The 26,579-nt window shown below is 56.9% G+C and overlaps 1 protein-coding gene across 2 annotated transcripts in view; it reads right to left on the reverse strand.

Annotated features, from left to right (window-relative positions):
• Window positions 1-4,381: 4,381 nt before the first annotated feature.
• Window positions 4,382-26,579, reverse strand: part of IFFO2 (intermediate filament family orphan 2) — a 44,822-nt gene continuing 22,624 nt past the window's right edge. Inside the window, exons 2-9 of one of the 2 annotated variants that reach the window (XM_044237282.1) lie at window positions 16,405-16,465; window positions 15,082-15,177; window positions 13,702-13,842; window positions 12,313-12,452; window positions 8,750-8,870; window positions 8,548-8,640; window positions 7,507-7,637; window positions 4,382-6,307 (exon numbers count right to left, since the gene is read on the reverse strand). In XM_044237282.1, the coding sequence (XP_044093217.1) occupies window positions 6,202-6,307; window positions 7,507-7,637; window positions 8,548-8,640; window positions 8,750-8,870; window positions 12,313-12,452; window positions 13,702-13,842; window positions 15,082-15,177; window positions 16,405-16,465 (889 nt within the window). In that variant the 3' untranslated portion in view covers window positions 4,382-6,201. The remainder of the gene's footprint in view (window positions 6,308-7,506; window positions 7,638-8,547; window positions 8,641-8,749; window positions 8,871-12,312; window positions 12,453-13,701; window positions 13,843-15,081; window positions 15,178-16,404; window positions 16,466-26,579) is intronic. The other variant, XM_044237283.1, reaches the window with a different exon arrangement.

A 26,579-nucleotide genomic window follows, 5' to 3' on the forward strand; every position in this document is an offset into this window, starting at 1 on the left:
CCATAAAGCCCCTAGATGGCCACCCTATCGGGTCCCCCTCCCCGCCCTTTGGGAGCTTTGTACTCTATCATCCAATAAACTTTACGATCGTTCAATAAACCTTGCTTTGCTGCCCACCACTCTGTGTGGTCTACCTCTTCCTTCTTCCAAGTGGCCTGACCAAGAACCAGGGGCACTGGAGGAAAAGAAATCCTGTAACACTCAGAACTGGTTGTCCCTGCGCTCCATCCCACCACTCCCCACCCCCAACCCGAGTCAAAATTTTGGCTTTCTCTTGGAGAAGTTGTTTGATTGAACACTTTATTCAAAATTGGGATTCTGCGGGTGCCTGGGTGGCTCAGTGGGTTAAGCGACCTACTTGGGATTTCAGATCCTGATCTTACGGTGGTGAGCTAGAGCCCCACATCAGGCTCTGCACTTAGCTGGGAGTCCATTTGAGGCTCTTTCCCTCTGCCCTTCCCCCTTCCCCCCCACCCCACCCTACCCTACCCTACCCCACCCACCCACTAGTACCAGCTCCCGGTCTCTCAAATAAATAAATACTTAAAAAAAGAAAAAAACGGATTCTGAAGACTTCCTGATGGCTGGCTCTTCAGGATTCATTCCATTCCTAAATTAGTTGGAGCTTTTAGAGCTCTCTTCTGAATTACCCGTTAATATTTTCTCCAAAGGCAACGGAGAACCTGGTGAGGAGTGAGAGTGCTATTGCTGACTGTGGTTCCTCCTTAGGACATTGGCAAAATACCTTATTTCCCTGGGACTCAGTTTCTATAGTTGGGGGGGGTATCGCCCGCATTATTTCATGTTACTCCTCTTTCTCCAAGTCACACCCTTTAAGACACTTTGGGGAATTTAAAGAGTGAGGAGAAAAGGAAGCTCTGTTAAGTGTAAGTTGTTTTGTTTTTTTTTTTGTTTGTTTGTTTGTTTGTTTATTTATTTATTTGAGAGAGAGAGACAGTGAGAGAGAGCATGAGCGAGGAGAAGGTCAGAGAGCGAAGCAGACTCCCCATGGAGCTGGGAGCCCGATGTGGGACTCGATCCCGGGACTCCAGGATCATGCCCTGAGCCGAAGGCAGTCGTCCAACCAACTGAGCCACCCAGGCGTTTTGTTTTGTTTTTAAGATTTTATTCATTTATTCATGAGAGACACAGAAAGAGGGAAGCAGAGGGAGAGGGAGAAGCAGGCTCCCACAGAGAAGGGAGCCCGACACAGGGCTTGATTGCAAAACCCTGGGATCATAACCCAAACCAAAGGCAGATGCTTAACGGACCGGGCAACCAGGCGCCCCTAAGCGCAAGTCTTAAAGATGGTAAAGAAATAGACTGGAATTGGTGTCTGTCCCTCTGAATCCTTGAAGAAAACCCTAGTGGGGAGCAGGGCAGCTCACAAGAAGCAGGGTCTCCCTAAATTTGGCTATTAATAGGAAGAAACTAGAACACTGGACAGGGTCAAATCTAGAGTCCCAGAAGGTGGCCCCTCATGGGCACCATAAAAGGAGGTTAAACAAAGGGGGGGTTATGATTAGCAGGACCTCAACTGCAAACCAGGCGATGCCAGTTACTCAGCCTGCGATTGCTCTGGCTTGCTCTTCCCCTTCCGTAAAGTGTGTACGGTAATAAAGTCTGCTCTATCGCCTGCCCTCCAAAGATTTCACCATGAGGTGCCCATATAACAAGGGATGTGAATTTCCCCATTTTATCGCCAGCTGGCTAATGGCTTTGTTTTGGTGTTTATGCAGCCCTCAGGCCTCTTGCCTTTTGCCCATCACTATTTTATCCTCAGTTAAAAAAAAAAAAAAAGAAAGAAAAAGCACCATCAATTCTAAGACATTTCACTTTATTTAAAAGAAGCCAATATACAGGATATAAAGGGCATGATATTTACAACAGTACAGTAAACAGGTTGGTTTCCGGTAGGATCAGTAGTCTTTCAATGAGTATAAACGCCCCCCTTTCCCCTTGACACTAGACCCAACTGGCAGACAAAAAGCAACAGTGGGGTGGGATGGGACTGAGGGATATAAAGTTTCCCTGGATGGAGCTAAAAATCAGGTAGATGCTAAAACGTCCACAAAGGGGTCTTACTGGGGATGGGGATGATGCCTTGCCTCATTTCTCTTGAGGGCCCGGCGGCGGGAATGGTGAGGGATTTGCCCAAGACTAACACACAGCCCAGGGCCAGTCCCGAACCTGGAAATCCTCCAGTCAAAGAAAATTCCCCTTCCAAGAGAATCAGCCTTTACCCATACCCACCCAGCTGCCTCCAGACTCCCCATGTCAGGAGGATTGCTTGGGGGTCTCAAGATGGTGGAACCCAGGTCTGAGGATGTCCCAGCACCCGGGTTCCTGCCCCAGACCCTGGAGGAACACATCAAGGACTGCAGCCCAGGCCTCGGCCTGGAGTGGGCACAGCTGGGGCTGGGTGGTGAGCATCTCCCAGCCCTTCCATTCCTGCTCCAGTTCCCGGACCACCCGGGACTCACTAGGGTCCAGGTCCCAAGGAAACCGAGCGCCCCCTGAACCAACAGTCCCATAGTCATCCACGGTCTGCTGCTTCTCAACCTCTCCCAAATACAGCTGACCTGGCAATGGACCTTGGCACACCAGACCCATGTCGCCAGACAGAGCCCACCCTCGGAGGCGGAGCTTGTCCCCTACCCGGTGCCCCCTCTCCTGTCCTCCCCACCAACCTCCATTCTGAATTCCCCGCCGCCCACCCACTCCCACAGGGCCCCCCCCCACCCCGAGACTTTCAAGGACCGAGGAGCTGGAGGGTGTGTCAAGGAACAGGGAAATGGGGTGAGGTGGGACGTACATAGGCTCTGCTAAAGCTGCTCACAGGTGCAGGGGTGGAGGGTGGGGAGGCCCGGGAGACGGGAGAGGCACTGATCAAATTCAGACCAGCAGTGACACGCGTCTTGTTCACGGGAGAACACCGGGCTACCAGAACTGCCTACCCTAGATTTAAAAACCCTTTCCTTTCATAAAAATAGATGAGAATCTCTTACTTTATAAATAGATTACATTTAGCTTAAGTTACACCTTATATTACTCCCTCCCCCACACCCTCTCCCCCCTTCCAAGCCCAAGTGGTTTGCTTCTCTGAAGGTCAGAGCTAAGTCCACGATGGACTGGCCCTTCAGAGACCTCAAGATATATTGCTACAAGAAAACAAATTGTGTTTACTTGCCAATGTTTTGTGGGTTTTTCCCCCGTTTGGAGTCTCAGAGGAGCATGTGTGTGTGTGTGTGTGCGTGCGTGCACGTGTGTCTTCCACAACCAGGGAGGCAAAAGGAAGCTACTCTCCCTGTCCCTCCCCAATCCTCTCTTTTTATAAAACCCCCAAAAATAGGAGAGTGAGAGAGGGCAGCACAGGAGAGCCCATCTGAGAACAACCTTAAGATACCAATGTCAATATGACACCGGGCTTAGAAATAGAAATTTGAGTATTTACAGCTTTACAAAGGACGGAGCAGTTTGTCCCAACCAGACCGGGGGCTGCCCCAGCGAGTGTTGGGGTCTCTCTTGGCAAGCTGTGGGCTCATGGCAGGGGCACGAGCAAGGGCCCACTGGCAACAAACTCAAAAAAGAACCTGGTGGGGAGAGAGGCAGCCGGGCTGGTCAGCCACATCCTTGCCGCCCCCAACACCCCGCGTCCACCTGCGCCAGATCCGAGCTCCCCAGGGCAGAGCAGCTCTGGAAAACCAGCAGGAAAAAGCTGCATGGCCAGCGTCCATGTCTGGCTATTGCCATTTCCACACTCCCTGGCACCCTAGTCCCAGAGGCAAACGTCCTATGTACATGAGCATAAATAATACCACTGGACACCGACAGCCATGGTCCCCTTAGGTACCCCCGAATACTTACACTGCTGCCTTGTCTTAACACTACAGACAGCTCGGTCCCCCTCCCCACCACTTGAGGAGTAACCCAAGCCTGGCCTCTGCTCTGCTTCCCAAACCAGGTCATTCCATGACCCCCCTCAGCCCCAGACAGAGGAGGCCTGGGGATGCGGTGGGGGGGGGGGCGGGGAGGGGTCCTCCCGGAAACGGAAAATCTTTCCAGCAGCTGAGGTCCACGCCCGACTTTGGTTAAAATAAAACTAGAACTAAAACTACAACACTAAGTACAATAATAATCAGGTATGTTTGAACCCTGTAACCTTTAGAACAAGGGTCAGTGAGGAGGAGGGCCAGGGGCTGTCTCTCCTCTGAAACCACTGTCCCTCTGCGTACCTACCCAGGGGCTGTCTAGCTGGGAACGGAAGCCTCAGGGCCAGACTGCCACAGGGGACCAGCAGGTTCCCTCAACAACCACAAAAGAAAAAGAAAAAAAAAGAGAGAGAGAGAGAGAGAGAAACTCACAATAAAGGCCACCAAGTTCTGATAAATAAAAATTACATACGGTCACTAACACACATGCTCTCTCTCTCATATATATATATATAATATGAATATTATGTACAATGGTTTTAAGACCGCAAAACAGGTGGAGAAACGGAAGAGAGAGAAGGCCCTTACAGTCGCTGGTACCCTGAGGAAGAAAGACAGGGGGCTGCCACCCGATTTACAGTCAAGAGGCCCTCCTCCGCCTCCATAGGAGAGAGGTAGGTGGGGAGTTCTGGGCCTCGGGCGCATTTTGCTTCTTGGACCTCCAGGGGGAGCTCCTGGGCCAATTAAAAAAATTTTTTTTAATTAAAAAGAAAAAAAACACAAAAATTGGCAATCACGCCCCCAGGAGTAGGTACAGAAAGAATTTTTTTTTAAAAAAAAGCAAAACCTGCTCATCTGGCTCCACACTGAGATTTGGCGGGTGGCCTCCACAAGGGGCCTTCTGACCCAAGCATTGGGGAGATACTGGCTCAGGTTAACTCCCCACACTGGTCGGTCAATCAAGTGATATATGGAAACAGGCTTGCATATGTCCATGAGCAGAACAAAGGATGGTTCTCACACTCCAGCTCCACTCCTGCCTCCTCCGATCTGCCAGCAGCCTTGCTGCCTCTCACCCCCTCCCTTTCCAGTGCCCCCCAGTGGCCGAACAGCCTGCGACTAGGGGCCGTAGAGAACCAAGCAAGACAGCGGCAGGCGGTGCCAACCCAGCCCCACTGCAGAGGGCTGGATACCAGGCCTCGCCCCCTCCAGGCTTTCTCACAGAGAAATTACAAATCTGTAGCCCCTTATCACTGGCTAGGAAGGGAGAGAGAAACATCAAGTCATCAGGGCAATAAAAGACCCCTCCCACCCCACATAGGTCCCAAGAAAGCAAGCAGTCAGGTGGGCCGATGGCCTTGCAGACCCCCCCCATAGCGACCTCACTACCAACCTTGACAGAACCCCTACTCCCAAGTCAGTGCTCACCTTCAGAGGCTGCGAGAGAGATCGCCCTAGCCTCTGCCTCCCTGCCAGCTCCAGCGAAAAACCAGGAGTCTGGGCAACGGCCTACCTTCCACAATGATATAAGGCAAGCTGCTTTTTTTTTTGTTTTGTTTTGTTTTGTTTTGCATAGTAGTTTAAACACAGTGAGACTCCACTTTCCCACACAGTGCCTTGTCCCTCCGCTGCGCTACTCGATCCAGAAAGAAAATAAAATTTTGTCTGTTCTCCCTCCTCCTATCTTTTCTCTCTTGTCAGTAAGTGAAAACACTGGGGAGACCCCCACCCAGGCCTGGAAAGGTTGCAGAGGCAAACAGCTCCTTCCTAGGGATGGGGAAGTGGACCACCCCTAGGCCAACTCAGGTCAGGCAGAGGAGGGGAGGGCAGAGCTCAGGGCCAATCAGAGAAGCAGGTGGGAGGGGAGAAATCCACATTAGATCAGGCCAGGGGCCCCCCCTGTCCCCACCTTAGAGTTTTGTATAAAAACACCTGCTAGGAAGAATTCTTTGGAGCTCAAAGTGGCTCAGCTTAAGGGAAAAGGCACAGTTAACACTGCATCGTCCGGACAGAAGTCTGCATTTGTAACGTGGAGAACAATAGAAATTGACAGCACCATTCCTTGGGTGGGTGGATGGAGGCGGGGCACTGGTTGGTGGTGGGGTAGAAGGAAGGAAGCAGCGGTCCCTCGGGGCCTCCAGAGAAGGGAGGGCAGAGGGAGTCTGTGTGGTGGGGACTGGAGCCCCACTCCAAGAAGCCTTCCTGGCCCCGTGGGGAGAGGGGCAGAGGCGCCATCACCAAGACCAGCAGGCACAGGGGGCCTCCGTCATCAGCTGACCATGGGTTCCACATCCGCCTCCCGCTCAAACTCATCCTGGATCTCGTCTGTACTTCCTGAGTCACTGCTGGCCACGGAGCTGGGAGATGGTGAATTCCTGGAAGGCACAAGAGAACAGGGGTCATGCAGAGGGCAGCCTGGGGACTCCTGAAGGGATCCAAGGGGCGGGAAGGACTGAGCTGCCCCTTGCATAAAATCTAATCATTGGTGATCCCGCCCTGAGACCCCGCCTTCACTCTGCTCTCCTTAGAATCTTCTAAGCTCACGGAGTTGATTGTGGCCCTCAAGACCTCTCGGGTCCCCCGCACAGCCTCTAAGGGCGCGGACAGTTCCCTGGGAGCAGGAACTATGGATCGAGCTCCGGTCCTACTTTCTCACCACCTAATACAGGTCCAGGCACACAGTAGGTGCTCAGTAAACCCTAAATAACTCAGAGCTCAGCAGGAGGCCACACGGGACAGCGGCTAGTAGTACTGGGTCCGGATCCTGGCCCTATCCTGGATGAGCAGGGGGGCCAGGAGCCAGCTGTTTAACCTGTTCCTCCGTCAGAACACGGAGGTGACGACAGTGGATTCCAGGGACAACAATGAGCTAAAGGTATCACATCCTAAGTCCAGCCCCTTCCCCCACTGAGCTGCCCCTCCCTCTTTTATAACCTGAACGACAGTCATAATAATAAGAACACGTACAATGAACACATCTGTGCTTCCTGCCCAGCATTTCTCATGTACCATCTCATGTTATTACTGGCGTATCTGTTTCCCCTAAAAGGCTGTGTTCCTTGAAGGCAGGAGCTCTGTCTTTGTTTTGGCATTCCCTGGCAAGCACAAGGGGCCTGAGGCATGTCAGTGTCCTGGGGACAGACCCAGTGGCCCTTGGTGGGAGGACAGGAAAGGAAGGGAAATTGCTTCCCACGGACACCAGGAGCCCCATCAGCAGTGATGCTGAGGAGTGCCCTGCGTCCCTCTTCTACCCGGCGACTGGGCAGAAAGTGGGGCATGAGCCCCAAGAGGGCGGGGGCTGCAGCTGTTCTGTTCATCACTGTCCCCGAGGTCTGGCATAGAGCAGGCCTTGGAAATGACAAGCTGCTGAGTCAGTGGGGGCAGGGCTACTGCGGGAGGTGCGTGGGATCACACGCCCAAGTCCTCCCTCACACAGCAGGTGGCTAATACTGGATGCGTGAATGGATGGACGGATGGGCTGGGCAGACCAAATGGACCAGGTGATAAGACGCAGCCCCACAAATCCCGGCCAAGGACGCCGCCACTGCACCCGCAGGGAGGAGGGGCCGGGCACCTGTCCGCAGAGCCTTTGATGAGCCGGCGGCAGGTCTCCATCTGCACGTCCAGCCCGCGTTTCATGCTGCACATCTCCATGTACTCGTGCAAGTGCCGGTTCATGTCGCTCTTGGCCGTGGCCAGCTCCAGCTGAAAGGCCACAAAGCAGGAGAAAGGTGAGGCCAAGTCCCCCACACTCAGGAGCCCTCAGCCACTTCCTCCGCACATCCTTGGTGGCTCTGAGGCCACCCTGGGACACCACGCCCTGCACTCTCCCCAGGCTGGACCCCAGCCTCAGAACTGCTTGCAGGAAACAGGGAACAGCTGCCCAGTGACTCGAGGGGCAGCCTGTATGGGGTCCCCCAACTCCACCCCGCCCAGCTTCCTGCCCTGCTTTATACAGACTTGCTTAGGACAGTTCTCAGGTCCCTGTTATGTTTCTGACCCTTCTCCTCTACCAAAGACCGAGCCCCCGGGGAAGGCTTGGCCTTCTCCCTCTCCAGCAGTCACTCTCACTGAAAGAGATGGCCAAGCACGGGCTCTACGGTGCAGACAGCCGGCCTGCAGGGTGCTTCCCGACAGGAGACCCTGTGCCAGCCAGGGTCTCGGTCAGTCTCCTCTCCTCTGCTGCTCTGTGTAACAGGGTACAGTACCCACTGGGCAGGCCGGAGACGCCCAACCACCCCTAGGCATGGACAGGGGCCTGTGAGTACTAGCGAGGCTTCCTGAGGGCCTAGCGTCCCTCGATGTCACTCAAACGTCTTCTCTCGTTGTCTGGGATCACCCTCTCTGTTGCAGAACATAAAAAACTCTCTGGGACAGACACGGATCACCACCCCCATGGTGGTGGGATCTATCTTATAGATCCCCATGGGATCTATCTTATACCAGGGAAAACTGAGGCCCTAGGAGGGGTAGGACCCGCAGGGAAACACAGGCCTCCAACTTGTGAACTTGTGCCCACCCCACCCCACCAGCCCCGCCCCCCATCCCCCTCGACTGCCATCAAGACCTCACGTCCCAGGAGCCTCACCAGGGGCTCGAGAGCCCGAGCCCTCACCTCGATCTGGCCAATCGTTTCCTGGTACTCCTTGTCTCTCGTCTTGAAGAAGGATTCTGTCTCGTGGATCAAGTTGCCCAAATTTTCCTCTTGCTGCGGACACAGAACAAAGGGGACCAATGAGTCGGGTGGCGCAGGCTGCCGGAACGAGTGAGGACGGGGCGGGCTGGCCGGCGTCTGAGCAGCCGGGCTGGGGGCTCACCTCGCCTTGCAGGTCGATGCTTGGGTTGCAGTTGGTGAAGTCTTCCCAGAGCAGCAGCGTATCTTCGTTCTCCTCCCACGTCAGGCTGTCACAGTCATCGTCAAAGTCAAAGGTCTCCCGCCTGTGGGATCACAGCAGAGGGCACCGCTGACCAGGAGCCCGGCTGCAGAGGCCAGGACCGGGGAAGAAAGGGCGCCGCCCCGATGGGTACGCTCGTGCCGGGGGGCCGTCCCACACAGATAGGGGTGCCAGCCAAAGGGGACACGTGCCCTAACCAGCAGGGGTTGGGGTGGGGGGCTGGTCAGCTCTTTTAACACACAAAAAAGCATTGCTATATTACTTATACCATTTAAAATGTCTCTTTGTAAAGATGCCAGTCTTTAATCAGCGAAGACTAAAGATATTTTCCCCCCAAATCCAATCTGGTGACAGTTTCATTCACATGACAGCTCATTTCTGGAGCCCCTACTTTCTAAGAGGCGATTTCTATAGCCTTCTCCGCAACTCAGGTTGATAATATGCCCATTTTACAGATGAGGAAATTGCAGCTCAGAAGAATAACCCACTTGTCCAATGTCACACTGCTAGCCTGTCACAGAAACTGGGGTGGAAAACCAGACATCTCCTACCGCCTTTTCTCCCCTGAGTAGGACACACCAAGCACCCATTATGTGCTGGGTGTGGGACCGGCCGCCAAGCATATGTTACACTGCCCTTTGTTCCCTCCTCCCAATATGCCTATGAGACAAGCATGATTCTTGGACCCATTTTACAGATGAGGAAACTGAAGGCTGCAGGGATTAGGTGGACTTCTGGACCAATGCATGATGGAAACTGGGCCCGGATTCAAAGCCTGAGTAACTTCGGGGCTTCCCGATTCACTGGAACTGGAAGCAGGGTAACGGACCACACGGGCTTGCCTGGGATGGAGGGTTTTCTGCTCTTGTTCCCCCAGCTGAAGGGAAAACTCGATCGGATGAGATGGGTGATGTCTGCAGGGCTTACTTAAATCATTTGATCGATCGAATCAGCCACAGAGGAGAATGGGGGTCCTAGGGCTCTCAGCCGATGTCTCCCCACCCCAATGCTCCAGGCCACTGCTCCCTTCCTTCCCATGATGGATCAGGCTTGGGGGCCACGGGGCAGGGCCCAAGAAAAATTTCTGGTTAAAAGCTGCCTAGAGGGGCGCCTGGGTGGCTCAGTGGGTTAAGCCTCTGCCTTAGGCTCGAGTCATATTCTCAGGGTCCTGGGATCAAACCCCACACCAGGCTCTCTGCTCAGGGGGGAAGCCTGCTTCCCCCCTCCCCTGCCTGCCTCTGCCTACTTGTGATCTCTCTCTCTCTCTGTATCTTTTAAAAAATAAAATAATAAAATAAAATAAATAAATAAAAGCTGCCTAGAGCACCTCCTGGAGGCTGGTCCCCCACCGCAAAGCAGTTCCTGCTGGAGCCTGTAGGTGGCCCCGGGAGCCCGGGGAACCAGAGCCAGGCCAGGGCTGCTGAGGAAGGCGCTGCTGGCCTGGACTTGTTCCAGATTAGCCCCTGGGGTCCACCGTCTCCGCAACACATACTCGACCGCTGACTTCACTTCCTTTCTAGCGTCTGGGATCTGAAGGAAACCCCAGCTGAGGAATGGGGAGCCAGAAAGGACAGGAAAACGGGCCAGAGAAAGGGGTTGCGAGATGGAGAGGGCGGGGCTGAGGAGCTGGCCATGGTGCAGGGAGAGTAGTGAATTCCTCCCCTTCTCCTTGGTCTGAAGCCGAAGCAACAGATTTTGATCAAAACAAAACAGCCCTGACACGGGGCACATTATTCAAAGACTTCAGTGGGACTGGCCGGGGGCAGCCTCTGGCTTGGGTCTTAGCCTGGCCAGTAGCCGGTGGAGACGCTGGGGGTGGGGCCAGCACCCTGAGAGGAGGGGGGGCAGGGGTCAGCATGGCCTTGGCCAGCCCTTCAGGGGGGGGGGGCAATCAGAGGATATATATAGAATATATATTTATTATTATTATTTTATATATATTTTAACCCAGGCCATGTCACAACCCAATAAATCCCATTGGATACTGAACCTAATTCAGGCCGGTCAACCCCAGGCACCCCGACTTTGCATCAGACCTCCTCTGTACAGCAGTAGCACAGCTGGTGGAGGCCCCAGACTAGCTCTTGCAACTGTCCCTTTCAGCCCACCCCATTCCCAGGCAGCCTAACTATCCCTTGGGGATTTTCTGCAAACGGGGACCGTTTCTTCAGTGAAGCCCTTTAATTCACCCGAATGAACCCAGCCTGGGTATGTGGGCTGGACAATTCTGCCTCAGGCCCAGGAATGCCCACTGCCCAGTACCACGTTTAGAAAACCTGGATCCCACCAAGGGCTCCCTTCCAAAGGCCCTGTCATCACCAAAAGATTGAGAATATGACATTTGGAGGGGATGTCAGAAGACGGAATCAGGAGTCCGGGAGTCTCTTTGTCACACTCTAACAGTAAGCCCCCAAGACACAGCGTCACCTCAGTTCTGTTCCCAGGGAATGACAAGTACCAGGAAGTGTCACACAAACCCATCCCAGCCCGGGTTGGACTCCTGCCTCCCTAAGTCACCTGGCTCAGCGGCAAAGAGACCGGGCAAGGGAGGATGGTTGCCAATAGGGTCGAAGGGGACTCTCTTCCGAGCGCAAAGACAGCTAGCTGGGGACAGAGGACTCCACTGTGGGTCAGGGGCCCAGCTCTACCCCAACTCCTGGCATGCCCCTCTGAACCTGACTTTCCCCATCGGAATGTGAAGGGGCTGGGCTGAGTGGCCTTTGGACTCTGTCATGCTAAGCCAGCCCCACGGCTCTGCAGGAAGCAGGAGGGAGACCCAAGACCTGGCTTCTGAACCAAGCATGAGGTCAGAGGCAACTGCCTAAAAGACAGGAGCTCCTAGGGAGGGGTTCTGTGGGGTTTTGTGACGAGCCCAGGGCTCAATCGTAGCTCTGCTGTTGGAAACAGCAGTCCTAGGGCAGGGAAAGTCTGAGTTCTCAGGGCCCAGGGGCCCAACCACAAGGGGCTGCAGACAGGGAACAGTTGGAGGGGCGGGAGGAAATAAATGTAGGCACCAGAGACCCTGTCCCAGCCCAACCCACTAAGTCCAGGCCCTCAGACAAGTCCCCTAATGCCCGCAGGTGCACCCTCCTCTTCCCTCCTGCAGCCCAAGTTAGGGGACCTTGTGGATTAGCATCAAAGGTGGGTCTGGATGGAGAATACAGACTGGACAGACCGAGGACGCTCGGTGTATGTCAGGAGCCGGCCTCAGTCCGCATGGTGGGCCCTGGTGCGGGGATCGACCCAGCGATCCCACCTCGGGGACAACCAGTGGGAGTGTAAGGCTCGAGCCGACAGGACCCAGCACTACCATTAAGCCTCTTCTGAAAATGTGAAAGTCCCCCAATTATGACCATTGAGGATAAATCCAAATTCTTTCGGAACCCCATGCTGGCCAGTCAAAGCACTGCCAGAGCAAGCCACCAGTTGGCAAGCTGGTGGAGTGGAGTGGAGCCCCGGAGGGCTGCGGCCGCAGAGATACTCACAGCTGGTTAAACATGCGTTTCATCTCATCTGTGATGTTCATGGAGCCGACCTCGTCATCCGAGAACCGGTTCACCTCCCCGTCCTGCTCGGAGATATCGTCATCCGAAGCCACCTTACGCTCTTTCTTTTTGGGCACCACCTGGCAGGGGAAGGAAGAGATGGAGGTTAAGTGGGAGGCTCTGCCGGGAGGGAGGGGAGGCTGGGAAGGGAGTAGGCATCCCACAGGGATGGATGGAGCGTGGCTGGGGCGGCCACTGCTGGGAAAGATGCGGAGCTCCGCTAAGAAGCAGGTGGCGTTAGCAGGAAGCGTGAGGCGGGACACATGCAGGAGGAAGGACAGACAGCCTGGACCCTTCCCTCCCCCGGTGGGCGGGCTGGCTCAACTCGGCCCTTCACCAGAGCGGCAGCCCCACAATCTGGGGAGAGGAGTGGGCCAGACCGGGGCACAGAGTCCTCGGGGATGTCTCAGAGCCAGCCAGAGAGACAGGGAACCCCTCACAGAGGCCCGAAGGGCTCCACGCTTTCAGAGCCCTCCTGCTCACATGCAAAGGCAAAGGGCAGGCAGCCCGAGGGTCCCCAAGCTTCCTCCATTCCAAGCAGACAAGACACAAGCAAACCAAACAAAGCCTGAAATGGTCACCCCTGCTTCCCAGCAGAGGGGCAGCAAGAAGGCACGGAGGCGGACGAGCCCAGATCGCTCACGCTACACCCAAAGTCACACACTTAAAGCGACAACACGCTGGACTGCCCTGGGTTCAAGCAAAAGCCAAACCACAACCCAGAATTCAAGAAGCAGCCTTTGGAGAATGACACGTGCCCTTCGGGCTGCTGGACTGGCCCCCGGGCCCTCCCCAGAGGACAGCCCACCAGGACTAACTGCCCCACCGCCCTCTCTCGGGACACAGCCTTGCTCCATGAGAGCTGGGGGTACACCCTGAGGGACTCTTCGGTGGAAACGCAAACCAGAGGCCACCAGATCCTCTTGGGAATTCTGAGACTCATCTGCCCGGTGCTCCCACAGCCGAACCAGGGCTCTCGACCTTGGCGACGGTGCCCCGCAGGCCTGTGGACCAAGCCCCAGGGGGTCAGGAGACCTGAGTGCCAGCCCCAGCAGGGCCTGTCCCTTCCTGAGCCCGTCACATCACGGGCTCCTCAGCCACAGGATGAAGCATTGAGCCTGACGAGCCTACGAGTCGCCACGTCCCTGACTCTGTGTCATCCTGGGAGGCCAGAGCGGGGGCCAACGCTAGCTCTGGGGGCAGGGGAGTGGACGAAACTGGAGGGGAAGAGGGCCTGGCCATGCACGGTGGAGGCCGGGCACTCCGGGAGGGTGCGGTGGCGGGGGTGCGGGGGGAGTGGCGGCCGGTGAGCAGGGTGACCCTATTCACCTGGAAGATCTTGGACACGTCTTCCGAGTTCCGCTGCTGTGCGACATCGCACAGCTTGGCCGTGATATCGATCCGGCGACAGATGTCCATGTCCACCTTCATGGCCTTTTCTTGGATCTTTGTGTCCAGGTCTGTCATGGGCTGCAGGGAGGACAGCAGGGGGGTTATGTGAGCGAGGGCTGGAGCGAGCATAGGGGAGGGCACGGGGCGGGGGCGTCGCTCCCAGGCTCCTACTGGGCAGAGGGGTGCACAGCCCCGAGTCTGAGGGGGGGCCTGGAGCTTCTCCGGGGCAGGGAAGGCGGGGCCAGCGCTGCTCAGGTTGGGGGAGGGGGTGGAGAGGTCACAGGAGCTAAAGGCTTTGACTCCGAGTGGACAATGTGAGACCATGTTTGCCGGCCTCCCTAAGCGCTGGAAGGCGTTCTCTTAACAGACACGGTGCTAGTGTTTATTTTGTCAGAGCAAGGAAAAAAGAAAGACACCTCCCACTCTTGAAAGACTTCCCTTCTCCCACCTTGTGTGCCCTGCCTGTCCCCCCACACAGAGGGGGGCCAAGGTGCCGAGGTGGCGCGCTCTCCCCAGGATTCCTCCCATGGCTGACCGCGGGGCCTCACCGAAGACGAGGGGCTCCCTTAGGACCCCGGCGAGGGGAAGCCAGGTGGGCTCCCCCTGCAGCAAGCCCCCCCCCGCCCCCCGCCAGAGGCTTCTGCCAGCCACACCCAGCTCCACAGCCCCCAGGACCAGAAGCCACACCAGGCTGAGTCACCCGCCATCGGGCTCCTTCTCCTTTCTGGCTACCCTCCCTACGTGCTGCCGCTGCTTGAAGGTGGCCGGAAACCCGGGTCCCCAGCAGGAAGGAGGCTTTGCCAACAGCCCCCCGCACCTACAGTCACTCAGAGAGGTTCCAGTCTTCAAAAGGATGCCGATGCTGGGGTTCCCCAACTTTACAAAGCAGCCCTACTGCAGACCGCAGGCCAGGGGAGCCCCCACAGCTGACACAGACCAGACCCGGGGGCCTCCTTCAACCTGCCACTGGGCCCTCCACGGTGCCCAGACATCGAGGCCACGGCCACCCCCTGCCCTCAGCGTGGTGAGCCAGGACCAGTTGGAGCAAACACACAGACTGTCAGAGGAGCCCGGGGGGAGGGCGGGATGGGTTAAGCAGCAGATTGATTAATGCATCTCTACTCAGACCAAGGGAAGCGGAAGTGGGGTGGGGGCTGGTCTCCGATGCATCCGTCATCCTCACGGGGCAAACGCAGCCAGCCAGGACTCTAACTAGAAGCCGAGCTCTGGAGCCTCGGAGTGAATGAAGCATTTTGCATGATGGGTGTTGGGGGGAGGGGGCGTCATGATGCCGGGGCGGCGGCCAGTGGCACTTACGTCACTCATGAGCCCCTTAAACACCACTAGCTCGGCCTTGAGCCGCTCAATCTTCTCGTTCATCTCCTCCTGGATGGCTTCGGCCTCCTGCGCCGCCTAGGGAGGACAGAGATCGGGAAGGGTGGTTTAGGGGACCGGGCACCCTGAGGGCTGGGAAGGGCTGGACACCTGCCATGCAACCAGGCCAGGCACACGCGTGCCAGCAAAGGGGTGCTGAGGACCTCCCCCCAGCCCGGCTTCCTGCTGAGCCCAGTTCACTGGCAGGGTACCACTCAGCGTGAAACACTTCTCCAAGGAATATTTATCCTATGGAAAAATCCCCAGCAGATATTAAGGGAAAAAAAGAACCAGTTAATATAACAAGTGATTCCAGTAGGTTAAAATGTGAGGTGGGTCCCTGTGAAATTGCCGATATTTGACCATCTCCCACCCCCAAAATGGCAAGGCCACGCGTGCCCACCTAACCAAACAAAGATACGTGGAATACATGTGTGTTTGTACAGAAAAGACGGTCACCCGGCAATCTGTCAACTGGCTATGTGGGGAGGGGGGTAGAACTGGAAGGGAGTTTTATTCTTTTCTCTACATTTCTGAGTTTTCCAAATATTTGACCGTGAACATGTCATGTTTGTAAACAGAAAGACTTCTGTTACAAACAAACGGAGGGCAGACATTCATCTTTTTCCGTGTCTTGACATTACTTGATTCTATCTCTTAGAAGATCCGTGCCTTAAATATCGGAAAGCAATGTTTAGAAACGTTTTAAAGAATTTTTCTTGTCTCTTCATGGGGTCGCTATTCAGAGGCGGAGAAGGTGAAGTTTGCCGCCCAGTGCACCCAGCAGGTGGGTGTGAAGCAGAGCCCAGACCCAGAGCTCCCAAGCCAGAACCACAAGAGAATATTCGCACCGGGAGCCCCCCACTCCAAGGCATAAGGCATTCAGCCCCCAGTCAGTTCTTGCAAGCTGGGATCGGGCAGCTCAAGAGACCATCCAGTCCTGAACTCAGGTGGGGAGGTGAGGGTTGGAAAGAGTCACAGGACCATCGCCCAGCAAGCAGGGGTCAGTGCTGGGACTTAGACCCAGACTTCTCTACTCCCGTCCCCAAGCTTTTCTACAACACTGTGCCAGGCCCTTCCTAGGTCCGAAGCAGGGGACAAGGAAGAGGCCTCGTGGCTCCACTTAGGAGCGACTGAGAGAGCAGGGGCAGCACAGTGCAGGGGCTCAGCAGGGACTGGCCTCCGACTTTGCCCCTCGGAGACTGTGCCCCTGGGCCACACGATTCCCACAAGCCTCTCGTGGTCAGGACCTCCGGGGGCGCTCACCTCCTGCAGCGTGTCCACCATGGTCTGCAAGTTCATGCGTTTGGCAAGCTCCTCCTCCCACCTGCAAGAGCCAAGAAGGACAGGTGGTCAGACAGTGGCCTCCCCATGCCAGTCCAGCCCTCAGACACCTTGCCAGCAGCCACCATGGGCCTGTCTCCAGGCTGGGCAAGCAAGGTGCTGCCGTGAATCCCTCCCTGCCTGCCCTCCGGGAGCTCCCGGTCAACAGGAAGGGGACAGCCAGGTCAACACATAACCATAATTTCAGGCAGGGGTGACAACTGCCAGGTTCCCAGCATGAGCACTGCACCCCGGGGAGACGAAGGCGGGAGGGACCACCATCTCCCCTTCACACAAACTATAAAGTGCCCTGCAAATGCCATTGCTCCTGCCATTGCTAAATGATCCCGTATGGCAGTGGGTGCTCAGGAGCCGGGCTGTAGCCAGCGCCACAAGAAAGAAGCTTCTATTGTGCCAGTGATCATCACGGTCCGCAGAAGTCTTTCTGTCCAGCAGCAATCCTCACCAGCCAAGAAATCCCCTACCTAGCTAAATATCCCTGTCTCACAGAGAAGGAAACTGAGGCTCAGAGAGGTTACGTGCCTTACCCAAAGACACTCAGCTGGCTAGCACATGGGGCTGGACTCCAAGCCCAGGTCTGTTTTATTACATTAAAACAAAAACAATAAATATAGCTCACACTTAGCGCCTCTGCCAGGCCCCGTTCCAGAGCTTTCTGTGTATTGTCTCATTCCAGCACACGCTGGTTAAAGCCGGACAGGAAAGAATAAAGGGCAGGAGGCACACGGGGGTTAACAGGGTACCCCCAACATGAACTGGAGGTAGAATGGAATGTTAATAATCATAATCACTGGGGGCGGCTGGGTAGCTCAGTCAGTTAAGTGTCCGAGCCTTGATTTCAGCTCAGGTCATGGTCTCAGGGTCATGAGATCGAGGCCCACATCGGGCTCTGTGTTCAGCCAGAAGTCTGTTTGAGGTTCTCTCTCTCCTTCTGTCCCTTTCCCCCATCGCCTCTCTTTCTCTCTCAAATAGATAAGGCTCAAAAAAAAAAAAAAAAATCATCATTAGCCTCCCAGCACCAGCTCACCCTAACTGAGAGCTTACTTTGTACCAGGAACCATTCCACGTGATATCATTCAATCTTCCTGACAACCCTCCAGCACAGCTGTACGGCTAGCCCATGTCACGGATGCAGAAAGCCGGGCACGGGTCAGGGGCCCAAGGTCAGGGTGAAGACAGGTGGAGTCAGGACTCGAACCCAGGCTAGAGGCTCCAGACTAAGCACAGGCAACCCTGCCAAGCTCCCCAGAGACCCAGGATCCATCAGAGCACCCCCCACCACCGCCGCCTGCGCTCCCCACCCAGCTCCCTTCCTTCCCCAGAGGGAGCCTGGGACAGGTTCCTTCCCTCCCCGCATCCTGGGACAGACAGATGAGCTCCATGCTCTCCTCAACCTCTGTCCACCTCCCTACATGGCCTCCAAGCAGGCAAGTCTGGAAGCCTTTTAGGATGCTGTTGGGGCCAGCTAAAAATAGGCCAGAAGGGAGGAAGGGATGAAGGGTGCGTTACGTCACTGGCTTTTAGAAACAAGAGAAAATGGATACTGTTTGCACACACAGAGGAAAATTCCTCCTCTCCCCCGCACACTCCCCTTCTTCCCGTTCCCTCTCTACCAGTTCCCCCGGCATTGGCAGCCAGGCCTAGACTTTCCATGGGCTCCGGGGTCCAACACCTGGCAGGCACAGGGCCAGGGCACCTGCCAGGGATGAAGGACACAGAGGAAGCTGAGGAGGGGCAGTGAGAGAATGTGAGGGTAGAACCCAGGTGAGACCATCTCACGGAGCACCCCCAGTGTACAAACAGGGAAACTGAGATCCAGAGCGTACAGGCAATTTGCCCAAGGTCACCAGGTACGTCCCAGGCCCACCATGGGAGAGAGGGGTCCCAGGTGGGGAGAGAGAGGTTCACAGGCCGCCCTCCATCTGCCCGGCAGCACGGGGCTCCCGGGCCTTCTGTCAAGGGAGGCCAAGGCCCAGAACACGGGTCCGAGCTGAATCATCTCTCTGGGCCCTGCTGCTCTGAGGGGGGCAGGGGACTCAGCTCCAAGCCGCCGAGACAAGCAGGTGCAGGGAAGGGCTGCGACCTGCCTTCCACAAACAGCAGGAGCCACAGAGAAGGGGGCAGCAAGGGGCAAAGGTGGGGCACCCAGGGGCTCCTCAGCCCTGCACAGCTGCTTCCCAGACAGGCTCCTGGAGATGCAGCCCAGTCCCTCTCACTTTTCCTTCAAGCAGGCTTCTAATGAGGTGCCTCGGGCTCCACAAACCCTTGGTACAGAGAGGGAACATGAGGCCCAGAGAAGGAAAGCGACTTGCCCCCAGTCAACCCCGAGAGAAAACACGATCCAGGCCTTGGGATCTCCAGACAGCAGCAGGAGCGCCCACCCCAGATGGGCCAGGCCGGTCTGTGCCCCGTGCCCTGCGCCCCGAGCTCAGTGCCTCACACACATCGGTTCTCACGAGAAGGATTATTAACCCGCTCGGGTAGAGAATTTTCCCCAACTCCATCCTGCGGTGTCAGAGCTGAGGTTCAGAGAGGCGAGGCAACTAGCCTTGGGTCACACAGCTAGCGAGCAGGGACGGGACGCATGCGCTGCCCATGCTCCCAAGCAGCAGTGAGTCTCGGTCTATCTGGGCACAGCAATCCCCTGGGGGTCGGGTCCGGGCTTGGCAGGCCCGGGGTAAGACAGACATGCCGCATTCCTGATGAGCTGCCCCTGACACACGCCCCACATCTCACTGGTGTTTCTAAGCTGGCCCCCGACAGATGAGCTTTGCACCAGTGATTTCACGGGCCTTTGTATTTCCAAAGCCGGGCTGGGTGGGCAGCCGGCGGGCCTGCTCCCAGAAGACCTGGGGCAGAGCCCCGCGTGCCTGCGGCAGCTGGCTGGCGGGCCCCATCCACGGCCCACAGTGCCGCGCCTCCTGGCCGCGGTGGAAAAAGCTGGCTCTGCCCGCACCGGCGTTGACGGTGCAGAACAGCGGTGCCCTTCAGCTGCTCCGGCTGACTGCGGCGGAAGGACAGCAGTGACAGACTGCTTCAGGGATCCCAGACGCCCCACGCTCGCTGCAGCCCAGCGCCGGAGGGAGCAGGCGGCTTAACTGAAAACTGGTCAACCAAGCTGCGGCCGCTTCGATTTCAACACCTGTCCCAGGGACGGCCCCCTCCCCCACCCTGGGTCTGCCCCAGGAATGCGGTTTCAGTAAGGACGGGTGTTTGGGGCAGAGGTGCCCACATAAGCGAAGACGGGCAGCACGAAGGCCAGGGAGCAGTCACTGCCACGGAGAAGGGGACACACTCACTGCAGGTCAGGGCTGGGTGGACATCGTGTCCTTTGCGGCTCTCCCACCCGGCCCCTGCTGAGCAAAGGCGCTCACACTGTCGGCTGTGAGGGTAAGGGGAACCCCCTGCCCCGTTTTACAGGTGAGAAAATGAAGGCCCAGAGCATGGAGATAACTCCAGCCAGGGCCGAGGTGGCCTGAATCACTCGGAGCCACCCCTGCCCCCCACCCGACCCACTGGCTCATGAAACTTCCAACTTCCCACATCCCAGGCCGCATGGCCATGGGACCTCATCCCACACGGCTCTCACCCAAAGAGCCAGCCACGATGAGGGGGACAGGGACAGACGGCCCTCCATCTTTTCCACCTCCAGAAAGTGCTCAGGGCCCCACCCCGGCATGCGTCTGCTGTGCCCCAGCCACACCACGGGGACCTGCTCTCGCCCCCCACCGCAGCCTCTCCCTTCCCCCCCTGCAGACACCCTCAGACAGCGGTCTCCAAGGCCAGCTCCTCCGAGGGCTCTCCGTCCACAGCCACGCACGGCGGCACCTGCAGCTGGCAGCAGACGACAATGGAGGAGGAGGAGGGTGAGAACGCAAACAGAGCCGTTAACACGAACCAAGCACGCACCCTGCCACGTGGCCTTCCTAGGGGCGTCACAGGCAAAACTCACTTAAACGAAACTCACGGTCACCTCTAGGCCCCATTATTATCTCCATGTTACTCATGAAGAAGCTGAAGGCGAAGACCATTACCCCAGATCCCACAGCTAGGAAGGTGGGGTCGTGTCTATGTCATCCCTTTACTCAGAGCATCTCCAAAAGTGAAGTCTGGAAGGGGCCAGAGTTCACCTAGTCTAACGACTCTGAGGGTAGAGTTAGGGAAACTGAGGCCCAGGGTCACACAGGGAGTAGATGGCTTAGTGCCTCCATTCCCTTAGCCCGGGCCATAGCTCACAAGGAGGGAGGAGGAGGGATGTGAGAATGAACACAGACTCAGCCTCTCCGAGCACCTGCCTCCATCTCTCAGAGCCTGGGTCTCTCCACCTGCACATGGGACAGAATGTGGCCCCAGCACAGACCAGGGCCACTCAAGAAAAACCCATCCAGTTCCCACACTCTCTGAAGGTCACGTGACCAGCCCTCAGCTCTGGCTGGACTGGACCTCAGGGCCCATCTCCCAGCCCCAGCCCAGGTTCCTGCCCCCCTGCAGCTCATTGTCCCAATCTCTCCACTGGCCTGTGCTCAAAGCCTCCCACTGCCTTGGAGTGAACAGGAAATCAAGACCCCAGAAAGGAAGGGGCTGATGCATGGCACCCCCGGAGCACGGCCCAGAGTGACCCACTGCACGGCAGCCGGATGGAGTAGTGTGCAAGGGCCGCCCTGGTGAGGGTCTCTGCACCAGGGCAGCGGGTAAGCAGGGGTAAGCAGGGGTTCAGACCTAGGAGTCCACAAATCGGGACAAATCGGGAACAGTGTGCAGCAGCACAGAGAGGCCCTCCAGCTCCCATCACAGAAGTTTTAAGACCCCTGTGCCCTGGCCAGATGGGGCATGAAGGAAACAGGAGTGAGAGGCCTGTTCTGGTGGGCGGAGAGGCTCAGAGGAGGGACGCCATCATACAAATCCTCCGAGGAGTTGGGCCTAAGGCTGGGGGTCCGGCCCTTCTGCCAGGGCCGAGAACTGGCTATAATTACCAGTGCTGTGCCCACTGCCCTCCCTACTCATGCTCCTAAAACCAGCCGGCGCTTGATAAGGAGCCTAACGGTTGTATGGATTTATTGAATGAATGAATGAATGAATGAATCCGAACCACATCACTCCTCAGCCCTCCTGCTCACTTCTGTCTGGAACATTCTCTGCCTACACCACACGGACCTAGGGGCTCCCAGGAGCTGAGTTCCCAGCACTGGGCTTCCGCTCAGCTCTGTCCACTCCAGGGAGAGGAAGGCCGGGGGAGGGGCCACCAGGGCAGGAAGGGGGCAGGGAAAAGGAGAAAGCTTCCCTCCCCCACTTGCCACCACCCTAGGGGCTGAAGAGCGGAGGCAGGGACGTTGGGACAAAGAGGGGCCAGGAGAGGAAATGACCCTACAAAGTGACTCGGAGACTGAGGTCTGGGACCTTGGCACCTACCTTAGCAGAAGGAGAACACGTGTGAGGCCAGGGGCAGGGACAAGGGTAGCGGCACCCGCCCCACCCAGATGTGGTCTCCCCGCATTCCAGAGGAGCCAGCACCAACCACAGGATGGACGAGAAGTCTAGCCGGCCACTGGCAGAGGTGGGGTGAAGTTTCACCACCAGCCTCCCCACCCCCACCTCCCAACCCCCAGCCAGGGTCTCCCCCCACCATCAACTCCAATGACACACAGAGCCTCAGGAAAGGGGCTGACAAAGCCTGGCCTGTTGGGGGTGGGGCGGAAAGCCAGGCTGAAGTCACTGGCAGAGGGACTGACTCACAGATTTTTCACTTCCTGTGCCGTCAGAGAAAGGAGGTCTGGGGCCCCTGGCTCCAGAGGAAAGTGGGTACAGCCCCAGAAATCTAATTAAGGCTTCAGGGAGAGTCCAGGGGGCTGCTGGGGAGAAAGTCCTGGAGATGCCTAGGCACCAAAGGACTCAGTTTGAATCCTTCCCCCCTCCACTTCCCAGCGGTGTGACCTCAGGCAAAACAATCACCCTCTCTGGGCCTCAGTTTCCTTATCTCTGACATACGAAGCACTCGACCCCTTTGCAGGGTGGTTGTGAGCACTACATAAGGTGGGCAGTGGAGGCGAAAACACCCAGTCCCGCCCCCCGCGAAGAGCAGACTAAATGTCTGGCAGCTCAGTGTGAACAACGATGGAACGCCACAGCTGGCTCCAGCGCCCAGATCTCAGAGAGCAGGGAGGGTGGCCCAGGAATGGTCCACACCTTTTCCACGGAAGGTAAGTGGCAGGCACACCCTGGCTGACTCACTCAGGTGAGGCTAGGTTAGAGCCCACAGTGGAAAACTTCGTTCTGGGCCAAGCAGGAGTCTGGCCTCCGGTGGAGGGCCGGTGGCAGAGAACAATTTCCACCCAGAAGGACGTGGAGCTCACCCCTTTGCAGCACAGCTGGGTGCAGAATGCCGTGACAGCCAGGGGCATGCCGGGGCCATTCTCCTGCCCACCTGTCTCCCTGGGCTCCACCTCGCTTCTGTGTAAGCCCCACTCAGATGGACCGGGTCCCACCCCTGGCCACACTACAGAGCCGGGGTCCAGACTAGCATGGGGGACAAGCCCATAGGCAGACCAGGGGGACCCTTTCTTCAAATCCAGCCTCCCCAAAGCCCACGGGCAAGAGATCAGAGTGGGCCAATGGAGCCCAACTTACAGATGAAGATCCGGAGCCCCCCCACCCTCTTAGCTTCCGCTGAGCCCCTCCGGAGAGCATCAGTGTCACACTGAGTCAGCTTCCCATGCCCCAGCCCCCCCTTGTGTCATATCACAAACAATTCCCACTTGTGGCAGAAAAGAAACACAGATGAGCAGGAAAGGCAGTGGGGGTGGGCGGGGCTGAGAAGACAGCCCTCCCCCCAGGCCACTAACAGCTCAAATTCCCCTCTCCATCCTGACTTCTTCCTCTCCTATGGCTCCCTCCAGCAGGAGGAGGGCTGGGTGCTCCCCTCTATGAGCAGAGACACCCCCCACTTCCCCGAGCCCCATGCTCACAGGTACCTCCTTGGCATGGCTCCCCTGAGGCTCACTGCCCTCCCCCTGCCTGTGCTCAGCCCCAGACCCCAGGGAAGGGACCCCGAACACATGTGCCCATCAGCATCCTGTCTGCCCAGCTGTACTCCGCCACTCGGAAGGAAACACAAATTAAATGCCAACTGATTGTCTCCACGGAGGAGGTATTAAATTAATGTGCACACTTACCCAGGGCAGCCGATTCCATTACGGGCAGGCAGTAATGGCCCAGAGAAGGCCCCGCGTAGGCTATGAGCTGCTGGTGGGCCATGGAACAGCAACCATGCCACGTGTGCACCCCTGCCCAGTATGTGCATACACACACACACACACACACTCGTGTACACGTGCACATGTGCACACACAGGGCAGCTTTCAACCTGGAAGGGCGGTCCCATCCAGGGAGCCCAGCGGACAGGGCTTGCCAAGAACAGCCTGGGTCTTCCAGAATCAAGGATGACAGGAGTCTCTGCGGACCCCACTAAGAAGAGCAGGCAAATTGAGGACGCCGGCTGCTGCTCTGTGATTCCTGGGGGCCCGCTAACCACGACCTAGGAGCCTCAGGTGCCCCATCTATGAAATGGGGGTGCGGTCCCACCTTGTGGGGTACATGGGCAGACTCAGTAAGCTCAAGGGAAGGGACACAGGCATGCTTGACGGACGATGGCCATTCTTACAACTCTTGTCACCCTGCCTGCACCTGCCTGGGGGAGGGAAACACAGGGTGGCACGACCCAGGCCGTAGGAGCAGGGGCACTTCCCCACCCCACCCGACTCTGGGGATCTGGAAGCCCTGTAGTTCAGCTGCCCATAGTTCTGCCAGCAAGCTGGTGAAAGCAGACCCTTTCCATGGACTGGGAGGTGAGCTGCATGAACTTGTCCACACTCTCCCTCCCTGTTCCCAGTCGCCAGAGGCACCCTGTGCGGGGCAGCTGGCTGACTTCTGGGGCTCTGCCTGGGAGCCACCAGGCCTTGAGACAGCTGGGAGGGAGAGGCTGGCAAGTCCTTGACTGGACCCCATTCCCCAGGCCCACACGTCCTCAGGCAACACAGCAGCCAGCGTTGTGCAGGAAGCCCTGAATCAGATCCTGTCTCTGTCCCTAACCTGCTGAGTGACCTTGGGCGAGTCCCTTCCCTCCTGAAGCATCACTTGCCCACTCTTAAAGCAATGGGGTCCAGCTGGATATATTTGAAGGGCCCAATTGGCCAGGCCAGGAAACGTTTTCTGTGGTCCCCCAGCAAAAAGGCCATGCTGACCACAAAGTGATCTGATAAACCAGGAAGTCTCAAGCCAGCTGGGGTATCAGTCTTTGAGCTCAAACCAACATATACCAGCATATGTAGCAGAGAGAAGGGCAGGGGCTGGGAAGGTCCTGGGATCAAACCCCAGCCGCATATCCTGGGACAGGCGACCAGTCCTCTCTGGGCGTTGGCAAGACCACCCAGGTAGGGCTGGTCTCGCAGGGCTTTTTGCAACTGTTCAGTGGACTCGTGTATGATAAGAACCTAGAACAGTGCCTGGCACACACACTGTCCCATGAGCATGCACTCGGTGTCCTCGTCCTCCTGATCTCCCAATGACAGATGGTCAGGGAGTTCCAGAGACTGACGGAGTGGTCCTGGACTGCACGGCAGGTGCTACACCGGAACCCAGAACTGGCTGACTCCGGAGCCACTGTGCCGCCATAATAATCAGGATGTTGGTGATGATGACGAGCTAGAGGCCACCATCATCTGGCTGGGCAACTGGAGGCACCTGGGGGTAGCGGTGGCAGAGGGAAAGGAGCCAGAAGCTGGTACTGCCAAGTCCACTGCCAGCAAGAGACCCAGCTGGTGTCCTGCCTCTGCCCTCCACACCCCAAGACCCTCCCCAAGAATGAATGGGCATGTGACCAGCATGTCTGTCCCTTTGTCTGTCCCGACAAAGGCCACCTGATGGCAAAAGAGACCAAGGCAGGAGACGTCTCACCAGCCTGAGCCCAGCTAGTCTCACAACACCACGCTGGCAGGCACAAGGCATACTCGTGGGCTCAGAGAAGCCCCCAGTTGCCCACCCAATGCCAATCTGAGGTTCTGGCCGATTCTACGAGTCCCATGTTCCAGTTACCCAGCGTCCATATTCGCCCAGATTCCTAGCGCCACTCCCACTTTGGTGGCATGTACTGAAACACCTACAGAGACTGGGCAGCTCTGCGAGCCTGTAACCCTGAGCTGCGTGCCGGACAGCACCCTCCTTCCATCGCCGCTGTCTGAAAACCACACCCGAGGAGGCTCTACTGTGCCCCCCCATAAAAAGCAGACCACTTCCAAGAAGGAAAGTGACTCAAAAGGCATCTCCTGGAGAGGAGGAACCTGCATCCCAAATTGTAGGCCACTATTTCTAACCTCTTCCAGGCTCGCTACACCTTCATCACCTCCTCCAGGGAGCCCTTCCTGACTTCCCCGGGTGAGTCACTAAGTTCATCAGGGGGTTCCAGTCCTGGTACATGCCTTCCTCATGGCATCCAGGGAGCTGTAAACGGCTACTTCCCTGCCTCTCCCATCACACTCACTCTGCTAGGAGAAGGGGAAGACTTACACTGACTGGAAAATGCTTATTATGTGCTGGTCTAGTCACTGTTCTCCCACCTGAGCTCCGTGAGCTAAGCGTTTGCGTGCCCACTTCACCGAGGAGCAAACAGAGGTCCAAGGGCAATGCCTGGCTCCAGGTCAAGCCTAGCCCATCTGACTTTCCAGGCTCAGCAGCCTCTCAGGGGTCCAGCTCCTTGAACCCCTCTCCCCACCATGCCCTCCAGCACACCCCAGGTTACCACCCAGGGTCTGACGCACAGATGTGGACTCGTGGGGTCTCGGTCACTGACTTGGAAAAGAGTTGCTTACCTGAGGCACCTGCTTTGCCTGTTTACTCACTTCCAAGACCCCAGAACCCAGGCGGAGAAAAGCCTGAGCATTCCACTACCAGCGGCCAAGTCTAATATGCGGCAGCCCCACCACCCAGCCACCCCGACCACTGGCACGTGACCAGCAAAAGAGCTGCGTTTGGAGTCAGATTGAAACAGGTTCAAATCCCAAAATGACCAGCCACAGGCTTCCAGGCAAATGATTTCTTGCCCCCGA

The sequence above is a fragment of the Neovison vison genome, chromosome 2 (genome assembly GCF_020171115.1).
Source record: "Neovison vison isolate M4711 chromosome 2, ASM_NN_V1, whole genome shotgun sequence".
Lineage (NCBI taxonomy): Eukaryota > Metazoa > Chordata > Mammalia > Carnivora > Mustelidae > Neogale > Neogale vison.